At 38.0% G+C, this 17,809-nt stretch overlaps 1 protein-coding gene across 2 annotated transcripts in view; it reads left to right on the top strand.

The window, feature by feature from the left end:
• nxph4 (neurexophilin 4) overlaps positions 1–17,809 on the top strand; it is a 53,477-nt gene that overhangs the window by 28,832 nt on the left and 6,836 nt on the right. The window contains exon 1 of one of the 2 annotated variants that reach the window (XM_026166812.1): positions 12,250–12,364. The exons of the other annotated variant lie outside the window; for it this stretch is intronic. Within the exon in view, the coding sequence (XP_026022597.1) occupies positions 12,362–12,364 (3 nt within the window). The 5' untranslated portion in view covers positions 12,250–12,361. Of the gene's footprint in view, positions 1–12,249; positions 12,365–17,809 lie in introns of those variants that run through there. 2 annotated transcript variants of the gene reach the window in all.

Genomic DNA, 17,809 nt, shown 5'->3' on the forward strand with positions numbered 1-17,809 from the left:
AAATAGAAACTGCAGCATTGATTTTGAAAAATTCACCTTTGTATTTTCTTCACAGTGTAAGCATGTCAATCTTAATTTCACTCATTTCCTTTGTCTCAATTAACCCTTTAAGACCTACAGAACCAAGTGCGCCAGAGCTTATATTATATTTTTACATGCTGTGGAGCCATTTTTGGGAGCATTTCAAGTTGATATACATCAAATCAACCATTAAAGCCCATATTTTAATAATATGTCTGCATTAAGTGCATAGTAATTACATAAATTGCAAAAAAGTGCAATAAACTACAAAAAAATTTTAAATCGTTTTTGTTTTTTTAACATATATTTCTAGTTAGAGAAATTTAAGAGGCTTATCCCTCAAAACTGTAAATACAAAAAAGTTGCACAAAATAGTTTCCCACCACAGGAAATTTATTTTGAGTGTCTTCATAGTTTTATTTTTGAAATACACCAATTTTTATATACTGCAGGAAAAACAAAAATAAATATTATAATGCAAATTTGCAAAAAAAACAGCATATGCATCAAAATAAACTATTTCCAGCAGTGCAATATGAGTCCTAAGCATCCCAGAAACGACACAGAAAGTCATAAAGTCAAACATAACTTTTAAAAACACCAGTATAGGCTCATAAGGCCCTGATGGTAATAAAATACATTTCCGCAAAATGAAATCACTTTCGGTTTCGGGCAGGACATGGCGGACATGCGATAGTTCGCGCTGATGAACGTAGGAAGTGTTACAAACAGCTGATCGGATTGGCAAAGCGTGTTTCTGGAATATTATGTTTTTGTTGCTGTAAGTGCTTTTTATGCAGTTTTTGCAAAGCTATATGTGGAAGGAAACTGTGACCTAGGACAAGCTGATGGCACATGTATGTATGGATGTAAGTACGACTCCTCCGATTTCATATGCAAAAAAAATTATTGTGCTAGCTTACGTGGTTGCAGTGCTACCGGGATTTTACAAAAGTTATGCAAAACGGAGCGTGCCGCTCCGACCGGCTTTAAAGGGTTAACTGAGGACACCTCACTCCCGGAAATCTCTAAGTTTAAGAAAATGAAACTAAAATTATCTGCGGGATTAAACTATGTACAAAAAATATATATATATGTTTACGTTTTTTTGTTTTTTCATTTGATTGGTTGGTCAGTTGTTTTGGTTTGGGTTTTTTCTTCTGGATCTGTATGTGCTCACAGAGTGGCAATCGCCTCAGCATGCTACACACCTGGGTGTGAGCACTGAGCTCAGAAGCCCCTCCCACATGTTTGCAACGAACAGCCAGTCAGAGTTGGGTCATGGCCAGTTTATGCTTGCTGTTGTCATCACCATTAGTGAGGGCCCGTGTGTGTCACGCTATGTATCAGTTTGGCACAGCTGGGTTGGAGAAATCAGGTTGGTGACAAGTGACTTAGTCTTTACTACCAATGGCACATCGATGCAGGAGCTCAGATATGGAGAAGAAGATGCTTCAGCATCTTGAAAGGATCAGGCTTTCTGGAAAAACCCAGCACTGAAGGAAGGATTTTTTTCTTAGACTTTTTCTTAGCGATGACAGAATAAAAAGATGATTCTATAAATGTCCATAATAGATTCACGTGAATTTTCCATTAGAATGAAATTAATCTATTGTAACTGTACATTAATGTGATAAAGTTGTAACACTGAGCCAGACAAAAAAACCCTTAATATGAGTACAGTGCAGATCTCACCCTTTTCCAGTCTAGGTGCAGTAAGGGCAGAAATTGAATTGCTGAAAGTTACTGTTTGTTTTGGTGAAAGTTTTATAGTGCAAGATGCATTATGCCATTACTGATTCAGTCAGCAGAGGGGGTTGTCAGGAAGGATGGAGGGAGGGAGAGGAGGAGGAGGAGAGTGCAAAAAACTCTGGCTAAAATTAAAAAACGCCACAAAATGAAATAAAGATGAGTGCTCCACTGAGCCACAGACTGAATATAAAAGACAATCCTGTGAAATATACATGGCTGGCAGGAGAGATGAGCAGAATGCTAAGCTTCAAACCTGTAACCCACAACACAGGCCCTGATCCTGAGCCTGTTGATCACCCAGGAACATTAAGGGATCATGCCAACAGCAATGATCTGTCCAATGTAGTGGTTTCCTGATCACCTAGGCAACAAGAGACAGGAAGACATGCAGTAGAAAGGACGAGACTATCTCCCATATTTAATAAGATTTGATGTTATTTTTCCCTGTCTGTAATGCTTTTATTATTGCAGATTGGCTTAGCTGTGAAAGGTATTGATTGTGAGCCAGAGCCCCAACCGGGACTGAAGGAAACAGAGATGGAAGGTGTGAGCTGTCAACTGCAGGTGATTTGTATTTATTAAAAAACAAAACAAAAGAAACTCTTTCCCTCAGTTCTGTATATGGTGATATTTTCCAGCGTACTTTACTCTAAAGCAGAGAATGGATCATTTATTAATTTAAATCAAAGCCGTTGGAACTTCAGGGCCTGAAACACTACCTTAGGGAGATTTAACCGTAATAACAGGTGTGTGTGCATGTAGCAACATGTCCATGCTCTGTTCATGTAAGGGCTAAATAAGTATATGCTTCTGCCTACTCCTTTTCAAACAACTGCATGGAAAGATTTTTATGACATGTTGGTGAATGTATATGTTTGAAATAAAAATGAACTGAACTGAAAACTGAAAAAAAAAAAAGATTAAAAAAAGGAGAAAAGGAATTTGATTAGATTTGATCATCAGAAAAAATACAGACATTAAAGACATACTGATTCCATATTGGGCTGGCTGTACAGATAATATTAATAGTTTAACTACGCTTAATCAGAGCTTTATGGTCTAATTCTGATTTAATCCCACTTATGCTCATATGAGGTACAGCAAGATGTTTAATTGTTTTAGTCGCTCCAGCAAACCCTGATCTAAAAAAGAAGAAGAGAACTGTGTGAAAAAACAAAGATGATGACTGAGTGATTGTGTTCACGTTCCTATTCTTAGCCCTGCAGTGGGGAAACAGAACTAATGATGCTTCCTGACCTTAATACCAAGAGCTCAAGGTCAGTCTCCACTGATGCATCATAGGCAAGGTGTCCTGGACGCCGAAGACTGCTGCCGGATTGAGTCTGTATAGCTGTTGTTGTGGTTGACTGTGACTTTGCCCCAGAATTTATCACTGTTCTTCCTGAAGGAATACAAACAGATACAATCAAAGAACAAGCAATCTATTCAGCGGTGGAGCTCTGAGGGAATTAGCAGCAATTCTTTGGCAAGTTTACAGACCATTTTTCACTGTGGCTTCAAGTTATGCGCTGATTATTTCACAATAATGCAAGTGGAAAATTAATGTAAGAGAGAGAAAAGCTGCAGGATTCAGAGATGGGGGAAGATTTTGATTTTAACGTGTGACAAGCTTTATTAAAACTTTCTTTTTATCTGGCAGCGTCAAAAAAGAAAAAAATCTCTAAATGTATAGGCAATTCAAGCTTTCAAGTGCTGCTGCTGCTAAAGTGAACCCTTTTATCCACATACTGAAACCAGCTCCATTTGGTATAATAATAGCGGATGGGAATTTAAAATGACTAAAAACATGCATTAAAGTGTTGCGTGGAGGAGATAGTTGAACACAGCAGGGATCGTATGTTCAGGTTTCATGTATGCCTTTGCATAGTCAGATTTCTTCCATTATGAGAAGAAGAAAACGACCATTTATCATAAATAAGAAGCAAACAACACTGGGATATACAGCAAAAAATATAAGCTTGCAAGATTGGCCACTCGCCTCCTATGTTTAACAAGCTTTTCCATAATGCTAATAAACAGATTTGTTGTAGTTGTTTTTTGTTTTTTTTGTTGATGGCACAGCCGATAACGACGCAAAACCTGAAAGAAACTCAGGTGTATAAGAAATATAATAACATTGGATAAGATTTAATATCAAAGCTACCAATTTACCTTGTTTACATATTTACTTGTTTAAACATTAGCAGAAGAAGTTCTACAGCCATCTTCCACCTGATTTTGTCAATAATCTCCCAGTGAAAGATCACAGTGTCTGTAAATAATCACACAAAGTCTGCTTTACTTAACTGATTAGAAACAGCTTGTTTCCACTCACCTGTTACAGAGAAACACAGCGAGGCAATATGGAACATTATGAAAGAAAAAAAATAAAAGCGAAAGGGTGAATTGCAAAATAAAATGGAGGGAGCCAGCACAGAGGAAGTGGGAACTCAGAGGAAGGCTAAATGTTGACTAGAGGGAGGGAGAGCCAGCCTGTCTCACTTGCTTGGATCATTAATTTGTGTTCTAATTAGCAGGAATGCCACAGTTGGAATGTGATGCCTGCGTAAGGACGACGAGCGTGTGTGTATGTGTGTGTGACCTGCCCTGGCTCCGAGTCTCCTGGCTTGTTAGTAATGACAGATTGACGCTCTCCTGCACCCCCCACCCACCAGGCCCACCCCATACCCCTCACCCAACCCACCCATCTGCTCTGGAAAGACACCAGATCTTTAGACCTGTCTTGTGTTTGTGCCATGTGGGTGTTTGTGCGTGTGGGCGTGTCAGTCGGCTCAGTTTTTGTCATTCTTCAACTGGTCGGACCAGTAGGGAAGCTCAAGAAAATTCTAGTCATGCTTTGTAGCGACCATCAGTTTTTCTTCTGTAAATGCCAAGGCCGAAATGGCTTTATAGGCTCTTTTGCTTTTTAAGAATATACTGTTCAAAGTGAGGCTGTGCTACACGGATCGCAACATCACTGAAAATTTTCAGTTAATCAGGTTTGTTTGTTCAAGATGCGAAATATCACGAGTCCTTGGATTCAAAATTACAAAAGCCCGGCGAGTAGCTGAGTGAAAGGATGAATTCGCTTGAAACAACAGTCAAGAATTCCATCTGCTAAATCTGAACGAGTTCTGTGAAACGGCAGGAATTCGGCGGCATAGGTCACTGTTCATTTCCTGTGTTTTCTCACATTGTGGATAAACTGCATCGGCCAAGCTTTTCATCATCTGTCCCCTGATTTTTAAAGACCCAGACGGTGCAGCGAGCCTTTGCCTCCCCGGGGCCTGAAAACATTCATTTAGATAGTGCCAATATCCAATCTTCCAGTATGTTTCTTTTGGACATATCTTTAAGGAAGAAACGAGAGAAATGTATCAGCGCTGCTGTCCTTTGGTCAGTGACATCACATTTATAAAGTCTGTGTGTTTTTGCACTCTGGTGTGTGCTTCTGTATATGTTTGTATGTGTGTTAGTTATTCCAGTGAAGCATCTAGCCCAGGGACAGAGAAGAGCTGGTCCACAGTGTAATTGAACCACAGATCCTGCTAGACTATTAGTCACAAGACTTGTTCTGTCTATAGCCACTCTTGAATCCACATGAGTGAAGTGAATAGGCTGGTCAGTAATACAAATGCAGCTATCACAGTTAGCCAAATGTTAACTTTTTATAGGTTTTGTTTAGAGAACATAGTTAAACACCAAAATAAGCATCACAAATAAATGAAATCGGTGAGTAATTAGGTTCCAATATAGTTTGTAAACCATCTTTTTGGATCAATTTTAAGCTAGGTTAATTTGTTGGTAGCAAGTTTCAGAGATAAATAACCAGGCTTCTCATGTGTTTTGTTCTCTTGCACTTCTTTATTCCAATTACACTGCTTTTCAAATCTCTTATATATTGATATTTTGTTTAGGCTAGTGCCATAGTATATCACCTGTGATAATACCGCATACATTTTACATCAGCGGTCCCCAACCCCCGGGCCTCGGAACCAGTACTGGTCCGTGAGTCGTTTGGTACCAGGCCACAAGAGTAGAGGCTCAGGTGTGAAATGTATGGTTTTTAGGGGGTTTTTTTGGTTTTCAGTGTTATTTTGTTATCATTTTTATCGTTAACTCGGTTTTCCTGGATCTTTTCACGTGTGTTATGAATAAATCTTCATTTTTTCGGTACCGGTACTAGTTTTATTTTGTTGTATTTTTCCGCGACACCTTAAAGGCCGGTCCGTGAAAATATTGTCGGGCATAAACCGGTCAGTGGTGCAAAAAAGGTTGGGGACCGCTGTTTTACATGATATAAAAATGTCATATCGCAATATCTTTGTATTTACATTTCCTAGTGAGGTCTATAACAAGAAAAGGCCAGGAATGTCTGAGAACAAGAGCCAGGAGTGAGCCTCCAATAACAATTTCGTTTCTAAAAGGGGAATTTCACCAATAACCTCCAATGAAATACAGCATTTTAAAAAATACAAAGTTTAATTTTAACTTGTAATGTAATAAAATTTAAAGAACAAAAATACAGTACTTTGTAAACTATGCAAAAAAACTGTTCCCACTTGAGGTGAAAACCAACCTGTGTTTTTACTTCCCCAGTGAGGTAAAAACACACTACTGAGCACAAACAGGCTGTGAAAGAAGAAGTGCTAACAGCTGGTGATGTGTGACTCAAATGTAGACTCAATCGAGCATCACTGGAGCTCTGGCTAACTGCACCTCACATGACAAGAAGAGCAAAGGTGGATGCAAATTACTGTTGTGGTTAGATCTTGAAAATATTTTGTTATTAAATTATATTTTATATTTTTTATTGTGTGATAATAATGTGCAGCTGCTGAAGAATAACAAGGTTGCATTGTATTCAATACCACACATCAGCAGTGCGCAAGCTGCTAGCATTAGACCTAGTACAGTATGAAGGAAGCTAACAGAAATCGTTTAGCATTTTGAAGGCATTTCGTGGCTAAGACGCCAGCATCTTTTATTTGTATGTTTGCAAAAGCGTTGTACTTCACCACAGACTGTGGTCAAAGTAAGCTGAGACAAATGACGAGCTCATTGATGACGACAGTGCTTTCCCTGTCAGCTGCTCTCTTTCTCTTACTCCCTCCCTCTCTCTCTCTCTCTCATCTTTGCTGTCACTCGTCACATTGTTGGGAAGATTTTATTGCACTTACACTAACATATAATCATCAGTTCAATTAATAATATTACACTTCATCTGTCCTTAGGTGCTCTGTGATTTTACAGCGAGCCGGAGAATGGGTAATATTTATGGTCACCGTATTGATCACGTTGCAAAATTATTTTCATTTGTTACATTTTATTTTGCAAAGTTTGGAAAAGAATGTTTAACTTAAGTGTGGTTTAACTTACACACATAGAAAAAATGATTCCCAGTCTCTTCTTCAGAGTCTTTTAATATTTTTAATGCTACATATAACCAAACCTCAGGTATCGGTATTGTATTGTAACTAGAGACAGTGTCATTAGTGCAACCCTAACTGATAATAGCTTCGACGCGTGTGTTGACTGACAGATACTCCCTACTAGCGACTGTCTTTTGTTGGGGGGTGGAGGGAGCTCAGTTATTTTCAGCCTGATGGAAAGACAGCAGACAGGTGGCTCACATATAGGCCTACTTACACCATTGGATACCATGACACAAATAAATGCAGTGGACACAATTGTCTGTGGAAAGACAATCCTGTGTTTCTCTGCTTCATATCTACTTTGATATTGAGCCTCAGAGTGTGAAACTAACTTGAATGATGGAAGACCGGGGTTTCTGGAGGAGGGCGAGCAAAGAGGGGGAAAAAGAAAAAGCGAGCGTGTGAACGAATGCTTCGGACAGTTCTGGATGAGCAGACACTGACAGGTTTTCTTTCTTTTTTTCTGTTCTGGCCCCTGTCTCTCTCTTTCTCATTCGCTCTCAAAATATCATTACTGCACAATTCGACTTCTCTACATCTTTAGAAAGGATTTTATATGAGCAGTTGTTGGATTGATTAGGTTTCTAGCTACAGTGTACACCCACCCCCCATCTCTTCCTGAGGAACAGAATGAGAGCAGGGCCGCTGGTCAGCACTCTGGTTTTCTGCATCCAGATGGTAGATGTGAAAGATCCCAGTTAGGGGTCCCAATGCTACGTCCTTGAAGCTGGGTGATTTATACACTGGCAAAGGCATCTAAAAGGCAACTAAGGAGAAAACTCCTATACATTGTGTGATAGTATAAGGATGTGCTGGATCGTATGTTTAATTATCTTTTCTGATATGGGAGTTTTTTTAGTTCTTTATATTCACAATCATATTTGATATATTTCATACCTTTGCACTCTTTGTGCTAATAATGCTACAGGATCCTTGTCACTTCATGCTCTGACGCAGGTGTGTGTGTGTGTGTGTGTGTGTGTGTGTGTGTGTGTGTGTGTGTGTGTGTGTGTGTGTGTGTGTGTGTGTGTGTGTGTGCTTAACCTTCAAGTGAACCTCACTTGAACCTCAGCGTTTCTGAGGAGTTTTATTCACTGGCACCTCCCACTGTTTTCTCTCCAATTAAGTCTGCCATCACCCTTGGTGAAGAGAGTCTGCCCCAAGCGCGAGAGCCATGTATCCCCCCACAGGTCTGAGCTTTGGCCCCACTCGTCCCCACTCAGCTTAGGTCCCAAATGCATGGAGAGCATCCTTCACACCAGGGAACGTCCAGATATGTATTAGTATTCCCTTTTGCCAGCAGTTCCGAAATGGGTCTCAGAAGTGTGAAAGAATAGAGGATAAAAGAATCGAAGTGTGAGGAAACATAGGAGAGAAGAAAGGACAGATTTATGGAGAAAGAGTGGAAGTAATTAAGTTAAATGGATCAATAGATCAATAGTTAGCTGTGTTCTCGCCATGGGGTGTAGATGTCGGAAAGCAGGAGGTGCTGGAATAAAAGGAAAAGAGATCAAGGTAAAAAAAAAATTAAAGAAATTGGAATATTGTGAAATTTACCTTGTTGTTAATTAAGAGACTGCCATATTTATTTAACTTTTTTTTTTTGTTAAAAAATAAACATGACCAAATGGTATCTGAATCAGATCTTCCATGTTGTGTAAACCATCATCTTTGCTTGGTTGATTCAGTTTTGTTCATTTAACAAACTGCTTTGGTACTTGTTTGACTTGCAAATCTATTCCAGCTGAGTAAAATGGTCTGTTCGATAAACTTTTGTTTTGTTTATTTGATTTATTTATTTTTATCGCTCAAAATCCTGTAGTAGTTATTTGCACTTATGCACAATGTTTGAAAAGGACTGTAGCTCCTTTTTTAACATGAAGTATTTTTTTATCAGCAGCTCCTTCTGTTGCTGTCATTTTGTAACAGAATCCGTAGAAATCGTCATGGTGAGCATGATTTTATGATTATGAATCCGTGCTGTAATTTAACATTGTTCAAATCACAGAAAGAATTTCCATCATATTTTGTAATACGTTTGTTTTATTCAATACTTTAAATATACTTCAGGTTGAGTGATCTTTAGCAGTACATTCATTGATCACCATTTTGAGTCAAAAGGTAATGTTCAAATCGAGGGATGAGAAAAAGAAAAGGAGCAGGATGGAAAGATGGAACTGAGCAAGGATTGTGTTCATGTGTAGTCGATGATAAGTGGAAATGTATTGGGAAAAAAGCAGTTATGGAGAATGGAATGAGGAACTTTAGGAGGAATGAATGGATGGAAAAAAGGCGAGAGCTTAAGGAAATTAAGGATAATTCACAGATCTGATCATGAGCTTAATGATGAGTGATTGGATGAAAAGATAGAGGGTGTGATTAAGGATAGAAGTGGAAAAAAAAGGAAAAATAAAGTACAGTACCAGAAGACTTTCATAATCTCATCATGGATAGATGGATGTAAATGATGAACTGTCAAAGAAGGAAAGCAGCAGTGTAAGGATAAGGAAAAAAAGAAATCAAGGAATATGAGAGGACTGTGGGCTGGTGGTAAAACAAGGCAAACGGTGACATGAACAAGGTTTGAATCAAAGATAAAATGACTAAAGGAACTAAAGAAAAAACTAGAAACTAAAGAATCAAATCAAAACTAGAGACATATGCTAAAGAAATTTTAATTTTATGATTTTTTTTAAATATTGAGGTAACAAAGGAATTTTTTTCAGATAGAAAAACAACCAAAAAATGAAACTGTAGCTAGCAGAAAGATGGCATAACAGAAATTAAGATCCATCCAGGTATAAATGAAAGAAAGGAAGCAGGTAGAAGGTAATGGATAAAAAAGAATAAGAACAAAAGAAGGGAGGAAATGATTGTGGCATTATATTTATTAGCAACCATGCGAATGTACCAACTTCAATACCCTAAATGCTGCAAATTAGTGGAAAAGCACATAGAACAAGCATAAGACACAAATGAAGGCAGCTTAAAATGAAATGAAATTGGTTGTAGGCAGCAGGACTGCAAAGGGATTGAGGGGAGAAAAAAAGGGAAGGCGAATGGAAAGGAAAAAGAGCAGGTCTTTATTATGGTGAGTAACTTTGACACGCTCGCGTTGCGCCCAGTGCCAGTCCATCCGTCATCCAGCTCTCCTACTGATGAGCATTGGAAACAAATCTGAGGAAGCCGGGCTTTATTTTGCCGCCTGGGTGACTTGTCGGAGTCGTCACAAGCCCATGTGTCCCTGTACCTCTTCCCAACTGACATCTCCCAAGCTCAGTTTCACCCGCTGGGAATCTCTGCCGCTCTTCTCTCTGTTTTCCTCCATCTCGTCTATTCATTATGCAGATAAGTTGTTTTTTTTTTTTCTTTGCCAGTCCCCTGTGTTCGTTTGATTCTTTATTTATCTCCGGTGTTTTTGCTGTTTATCTGTTTGCAGAGAGTGTGTGTATATGCGCTTGATAAGTTGTGAAACACAGAGGGCATCAATCACTGTCACTTAGCTGCTCAACATGTCGCTCGTTGCGACAGAGCCCTCCTCCGAACCTAATCTCGATGAATTTCAAACTCTTCCAATACATAAATCTGCAAGGGAGGGGAGGAGCGTGGGTGGGGGGGAACTTTAGTGCTTTTCCAATCTGAGTCAAATATATGTTTACACATTTACAAATGAGAAATCCAGGAGTACAACGTCAGTTCTCATATTCTCCACGCCCATGGCAGCCTGCTTGGCGATGCAGCCCCTCCTGCAGCAGACTTCTGCAACAGTTATTTAGATGAATGATTAAAGTTAAACCACAGCCAGCAAGAGTCTCACCATTCTTATTTAAGGAAGAATGGGGAAGCTGTCATCTTTTGATGCATTACCCAGCATCTTGCATGCAAACAAGGCACCCCTTCTCTGCTGATGACACCATGCTCTTCTGTCCCCCCCCCCCCCTTCCTTTAAGATGTGTCCCCAAAGACCTGCTTTGGGTGATTGATCAGGTGGTGCGGTTGCATCAGTGGAGACATGAAGGGAGTGTGCCCACCCAGCAAGCCAGACAAAAACACTTCAGCATGTTGATCTGATGTGATCAGTAAGATAGAGGGAACAAAAGTGGACAAATACGACTCCTGAAGTCTGGCCCTTCAGTGGGAAGTTTTCTAATGGCTTCATAGATAAATTGTGTTTCGTGTCATCTTCCTGCATTTTAACTTTTGGTAAACTTCGTAGAGCAATACTGTAAATATACTGAATGCAACAAATGGGACATTAGCAGTGTTTTCAGCATCCTGTTTTGTAAGTTAGTTTTAAAGGTATTGTAAGCTTGTGGTAAATTGCAAAAAGGAAAGATTTTAAGAAATCACAATTAGTTATCTTTGTCCAGTAAAGTTTGTTTTTGCTGTCTTAGGTCTTTTCTAACTAATCTATATTTTAGTTGTTTTGTAACGATTCTTATGCATTGACCAAGGAAGGTTTAAACACAATGAGTGACCTTAACCTCACTAAAATTCGTCATCATTGTCCAACAGACTGTGTAGAAAGAAGTAACCACAGCTGATATTTCTTTTTGTTCAATACTTCCAATATTTTTAATTTCTACTTCTTCTGTTAATAAAAGGAAAACTGCACATTAAAACATATAAACTGCCCTTTGAAGCAAATCAAATTAATTTTATTAATAATAAATAATAATACAGCTGTAATGCTTTCAAATCCCTTCAAGTTAGAGTAAAATTTCACCAAATCTTTTTAGTCTTTTCTTAAAAAGATTTGGTAGTTGTTTGAACTTGCTAGTCTCTCTATTTGGACGTTTCCCATAGTGCGCTAAATGCTTTTTGACATGTTCGTGCTGCCAAAAATTGAACACAGCAAGATGAAATAGAGATTTGACCGTGAGCGTTGCTCTGACTTGTCAATCCTCGGACCACACCGTGCTAAGTCCTTCTGCGGTGATGATGACTATTTTAACACATAAGATTAAAAAAGAAAAAGTTTAAAAAAACAGTGCTACAACATTCTGTATGTAGCATGTGTGCTTTATGCTAACTGCCACTGTCAGATAGCATGCTAGCTATCATAGGAATCAAGAGTGAATTCTTCTCTTACTGTCTGGAAATTGTTTGGTGGCCTCTCTGCTTCCTCTCTGTAGCCAAGATGACAACCATAGATGGTAAGAAATGGCAGTTTTTTTGTTTGTTTTTACCATTATGAGTACACCATCCAATGAGCTTCATTTAGCCGCAGGTTTTTCCCTTTTTGTGCACTCAAAAAGTACTAAGTGTGGACTTGAGACACAGCATTCATCTTAAACTGTTGCTACTTGGATGTAAGATAAAAATGATAAGTTAAGCAAACGTTTTTGAAATGTTTCTGCTGCTTGCACAGCAGGTCGAGTTGAAGGTGGCAGAGTTGAAGATGTAAAGGTCTTCACTGGGATTGCCCAGGAGGAACAGGATTAAAAATGAGTGCATCAGCAGGACAGCTCAGGTCACACGTTTTGGAAAATAAGTTAGAGAGACAAGGTTGACGTGGTTTCGGCATATAGTGAAGTTAAGAAAAGTACAATTAGTTATCTTTTGTTCAGGAAAGTTCCTGACCTTTCTGAGGTGTAAGGTTAGTGGATATATCAGACAAAAGATCTTGAATTTTGTTATTTCTTTCCTCTGAGTTTTTCAAACTTTTAACTTTCATTTTCCTAACTCCTCCTTTACAGACCCCTGGTTACTTTTTAGTTTTTCATGTTTGTAATTATATATGTGGATGATTTTCTGAGTTTCTGAGCACTTGAAAGTAATTTACGTATCCACAAAACTTTTAATATTATAGTTGTATTAGCTAATCTTAACTAACCACAGAGAGAGCACAAAGCTCTGCCAAGGCAACTCACTCTCTGGGCAGTGTTTACGCTTAAGGGAGCAGTATCATATTTTGTACAGATTCAATTTGTTTTCTTTCTTCTTTTTAAATGTACTTTAAGAAGTTTATAGTGTGGTAAAAAAGAATGCATTTTTTGGGTTAACTTAAAAGAGAGGCAGGTGTAAAATGTAAAAGTGAGAGCAGAGGTCAAATGTAACATGATATTTGGATGCAAACTATAATGGGACATTTAGAATTGCTATATGCCTGAATGTACCTAAATCATTTCCTAAATGTTGCCAAGACAAACAAAGGCAGTAGAATTTTAAACATAGTTTTAAGGATGAAAGACATTTTATGAAAGTTTGACCTTATTCGACCTTAAAGAAGAGGCGAGCAGGACAAAGTAACGTATTATTTAGGATCCCATACATAGTTTTAAATAGTTCTATATAGCATTATTATCACTTTGACCTTCAGGTCAATCTATCGACCTTGAAGGAGAGGTCAGAGGTCATATTTGCTGTTATGTGAAATCTACTTTCTATATCCTGACAATACACACTACACTTGAAACAATCATGATTCTAAGTTGTAAGACTTTTTGTTTTCAACCAATAATTGTCCTTGATGTAAATATGTAAAAATTGCGTAGGTTTCTGTTGTGTGTCTTGTGTACTGTTTGTTTGTATACGTGTCTTTCTTGCTGCTTGTACACCCAAATTTCCCCTTGTGGCACAATTAAAGGATTATTCTAAATCATTAAGTTGACCTTTAAGACCTTGGAGGATGTAAGTCAAATTTTGGTAGATTGTTAACGCAACTCTACACCCCTACAAAGTTTTATCAGAATTCATTCAAAACTTTTTGAGCTATTGTGTTTACAGACAGATTGACAGGCACGCAGGAACGCACACAAACGCTACCAAAAACATAACCTCCTTGGCGGGGGTAATAAATAAAACAAATGTTTTCTGGAGGTCTACAGCAGCACATAGATTCTGTTTCCTGTGGGAGTAGTTACGTGATGAAGATTAAATGCAACTGAAAAACAACTAAAACCGATTTGGCTGTAGCAGCACTGCTTAAACATACTTGAATGAAAGCACTTACATACAATGCTGGCAGCGATGCCCAGTGTTTTCTTAGCATTGTATGTTTATTTGGCAGTGGCTGATACTTAGCCAGTCACTGTGGAGTCTCCTGATTTAATATAGTACCATAATGCGTTTTGCAAAAGACTGTGTTAACAAGAGCAACGTTGTTTATTTAATGTGGTAATCTCTGTGGTTGCAAAGGCTATTTTTAGTCCCATGTGCTATAACAAGAGGTATGTCGTTCCAAATGTAAGAAGAACATAATTATTTCAGTTTGTCGTTGTAGCCGGCCTTGCTGAATTTATAAATCACTGGACAGCAATATTTATCTTTGGAATACACAGATAAGAGTGACAGGTGGATTTAGATTATGATGCAAATAAAGAAGCTTCAGGTGAGGCTTTGCTGTTGCAGGTGTAATGTTTAACTGTATTGAACGAGTAATAGTCAAAAGGATCGTAAGCCAAATGGAGCCTCTTATTTACTGCAAAAATATGAGAATATGTTTGGCCTTGTAATCTCAGTCTTCAAAAACAAAAAATACAGCAATTTCTTTCCAAATAATGTTTCATTTGCTTGAATACATGCACATATTTGTACATGATGGGTCCACTGCAAGATATTTGATGTTCTGTTTATATTTTTTTATTTTCTCTGTTTGTTTTTATGCTTTTTTTTGTAAAGAAAAGTACATGCAGACACATGGATGTGTTGTCTAACAAGCTGCCTGACCTCTAATGACCTTTCTTTCACCGCTGGGTTTTTGTTGTAGATCTTCTGCTTGCTTGGTGAAAAAAAAAATGACTGGCCAGTTTTTCAAGCAATTGAACTCCCACTCACGCTGGCTGACTTGGTTAAATTAAAATGTTAATTAATTGTGTAAAAATATGTCTCAATATACAACAGTTGGAAGTTCTAAAGTTGCCTTGTTGTGCCAAGACAATAAAACAAACCTGAAATTCCCATAACTGTGAGACATTGTAGTTTTCTACATTTCCCCCTTAGTCTAATTTTAGCACATCTGCAATATTTTGCAATATTGTCGGCATATTACACTTAAGCCAGCATTCAATACCCTCATAAATCCTCTAATATAGACATCAAATGGTAGAGTAGCATCTCTTTCTTTCTTCCTTGAAACTAAACCTTGTTTTTATTTACCTTATTTTCTACACACTAAAAAATACAGATTCTTTAAAGCTGATGATGAACTAAAATGCTTATTAAATTTAGTCTGAAATATGGAAAAATACTTTATTTCTTCTTCAAGTGATTTTTTTCAGAACTGAGCTGGTCTTCTTGAAACAATATTACAGATATTACTTCTCAAGAAACCTCTGATTATTCTCTATGGGGTGAAGTGTTTCTCATTTTTGTCTTATTGCACTCATAATCTCACTCTGTGTCGTATATATATTGTCTTTTTACCTTTTCTCTCTTTGCACTTTCGCCTCATATTGTCTTACAGACCTCTCTGCTTTCTCTACACTCATTCTCTTATTCTTTTTCTTTTTCTCCCTTGCTGTGTTATCTGTCTCAGCTCCATTTCCTTGCTCCCTGATACTCCCTGACTCAGTAGCTTTCATTTTCATGATAATCCAACGACACCAGTGGACTGCAAAATCGCTTTTACTGCTTTTTTCCCCCTCTTCTTCCCCCCTCTTCCTCTCTGTCTCTCTCTCTCAACAGTCTCTTGCTCCATTTTTCCCCTACTGGTTTATCTTTTTTCCTCCTGGCTTTATTTTGCTTTTTGTAATTAAATGTCATTTTCAGCTCTCTCATTTTTTTGGAGGGGGGGGGGCAGGGAGTGGGAGGCTAAAAGTTAAAAAGTTTCTTTTTTTGTAGTATGATTATTGTTAAAACAGTGCAGCGTGACTGCTGTTAAAAACTGAGCACGTCTGAGCTACAGTACCACACTACCACCATCGGATATGTTCAGTTCAGCTTTATTTTATTCTCAGTCTACACGTAGCTCAATTACTACTCTGTCATCAAACTTCCATCCGTTCTCAGAGATGTTTCTTTTTATCCACATCTTATATTTCTAAGCATCATATTCATAACAGATGCAAATTATAATTCCTGTCTTCCGGCAGGCATCTTTTATGTCATTTCAACGCACTGTAAATGCCCCAGACTCCACATCTTGCTCCTTTTACTAGAAGCAGCAACATCTAACACTGCACCACAGACTGGTTTATAAAATAAGGCATAATAATGCTACAAATATGACCTGAAAAATAACACAAGCTGTGAATAAGGACGAAAAGATGCAGTTACATAAGTTGACCTGCACAAAAGAATTCATCACATTTTTGTGATTTTTTTTATCCGAAAAAGTTGTAATAATGTTATTACTCGAATTCATGTGTAACCTTTTTTACTTTTTTTTTTTTAAATCAATTAAACGTCTGAGTTCATATTCATAAATATTCAGATGCATGACAAAAGCACAACACTGCAATGTGTGATGTTATCATATGTGCTCAGAACATTTCACTCAAAAACATCATAAACTATCAGTATATTGTGACATCCCTTGAGGGGATTTTTCCACATCAGTTTTTGATTTGTGTTTTTTTGATTATTATCTATCACTAAAAAAACATCACAGTAACTGGATAATTCTGAGGAGGCATAGTTGAAGGGAAGGATCCAGTCAGCCTTAAGTCAGTAATGTCCAAAATCAGTTTGTTATATCCTATGTTTTGTCAGTGACATTTAATTACTCCATCAGTCACAAAAACTTTCAAATTTAATCAAAGAATAACTCTTTATGTGAAGAAAGCACCTTAAAGTAATCATTAAATCACACAAGCACAAACGCTTGTGAATCTGCCTTTTTATATGCACAGCTGTATGAAATAACACCATACATGCATCAGGCAGGTGTATTTCTTAGGTTGCCTATATTAAAAAATAAATATTATTAAATCACATCAACTGAGTACAAAACTCTTCTCCAGTATTTAAACTGCTTTTGTCATTATTGTACAGATGTATCAGCTGAGAACACACACATCATCTTCCATTTAGTTGTGCTGTGTGTTCAGGTGTGTCTTGACTTCCTAAAGAATTTGTGCTAAGATACTGTCACCATCCATCACTGTGTTTGGTTCGGCTGATTCAGAGTTATGAGAGCGGCGATACGACTGTTTTGTTAAGTACTGCAACCTCTGAGCTATTTTCTCACCTCGCTTTGCAACGCAGCGAGGAGGAAAACAAAATGGCAGGGGTGCTGGGAGAATGCATGCTCTGATCACTTTGGACTTGTTACTGTTAAATGCATGCATTAGCACAGTAAAACGGGACAGTTCAAATACCGCCCTTCATTTTAAAGGCACAGCCTTCTTCAGATGAAGGTGTTCATACATCAGCTATGATGAAGCGAACCAAACTAATGTAACAGCTTATAATCTGTCGAGATTTTCCTAAACATGACTCTGACACTCAGATTTCCTTTTGCTTGAACTGTTTCAAAGATGTCAGGGTCATCTGAGAAATGAAAGGCCTTACCCTTTCAGGGTTTTCCGGCATATTTCAGAATGCAGTGGTGGATGAACAGAAATGTCTACAAATTTCATCTTTGAAGTTCGAAACTACAAAAAGAGAACTTTTTTACTGCAAGATCCTTCGCTTTCCACAAGCACAGATTGATGGCA

Source organism: Astatotilapia calliptera, chromosome 5, assembly GCF_900246225.1.
Source record: "Astatotilapia calliptera chromosome 5, fAstCal1.2, whole genome shotgun sequence".
Classification (NCBI taxonomy): domain Eukaryota; kingdom Metazoa; phylum Chordata; class Actinopteri; order Cichliformes; family Cichlidae; genus Astatotilapia; species Astatotilapia calliptera.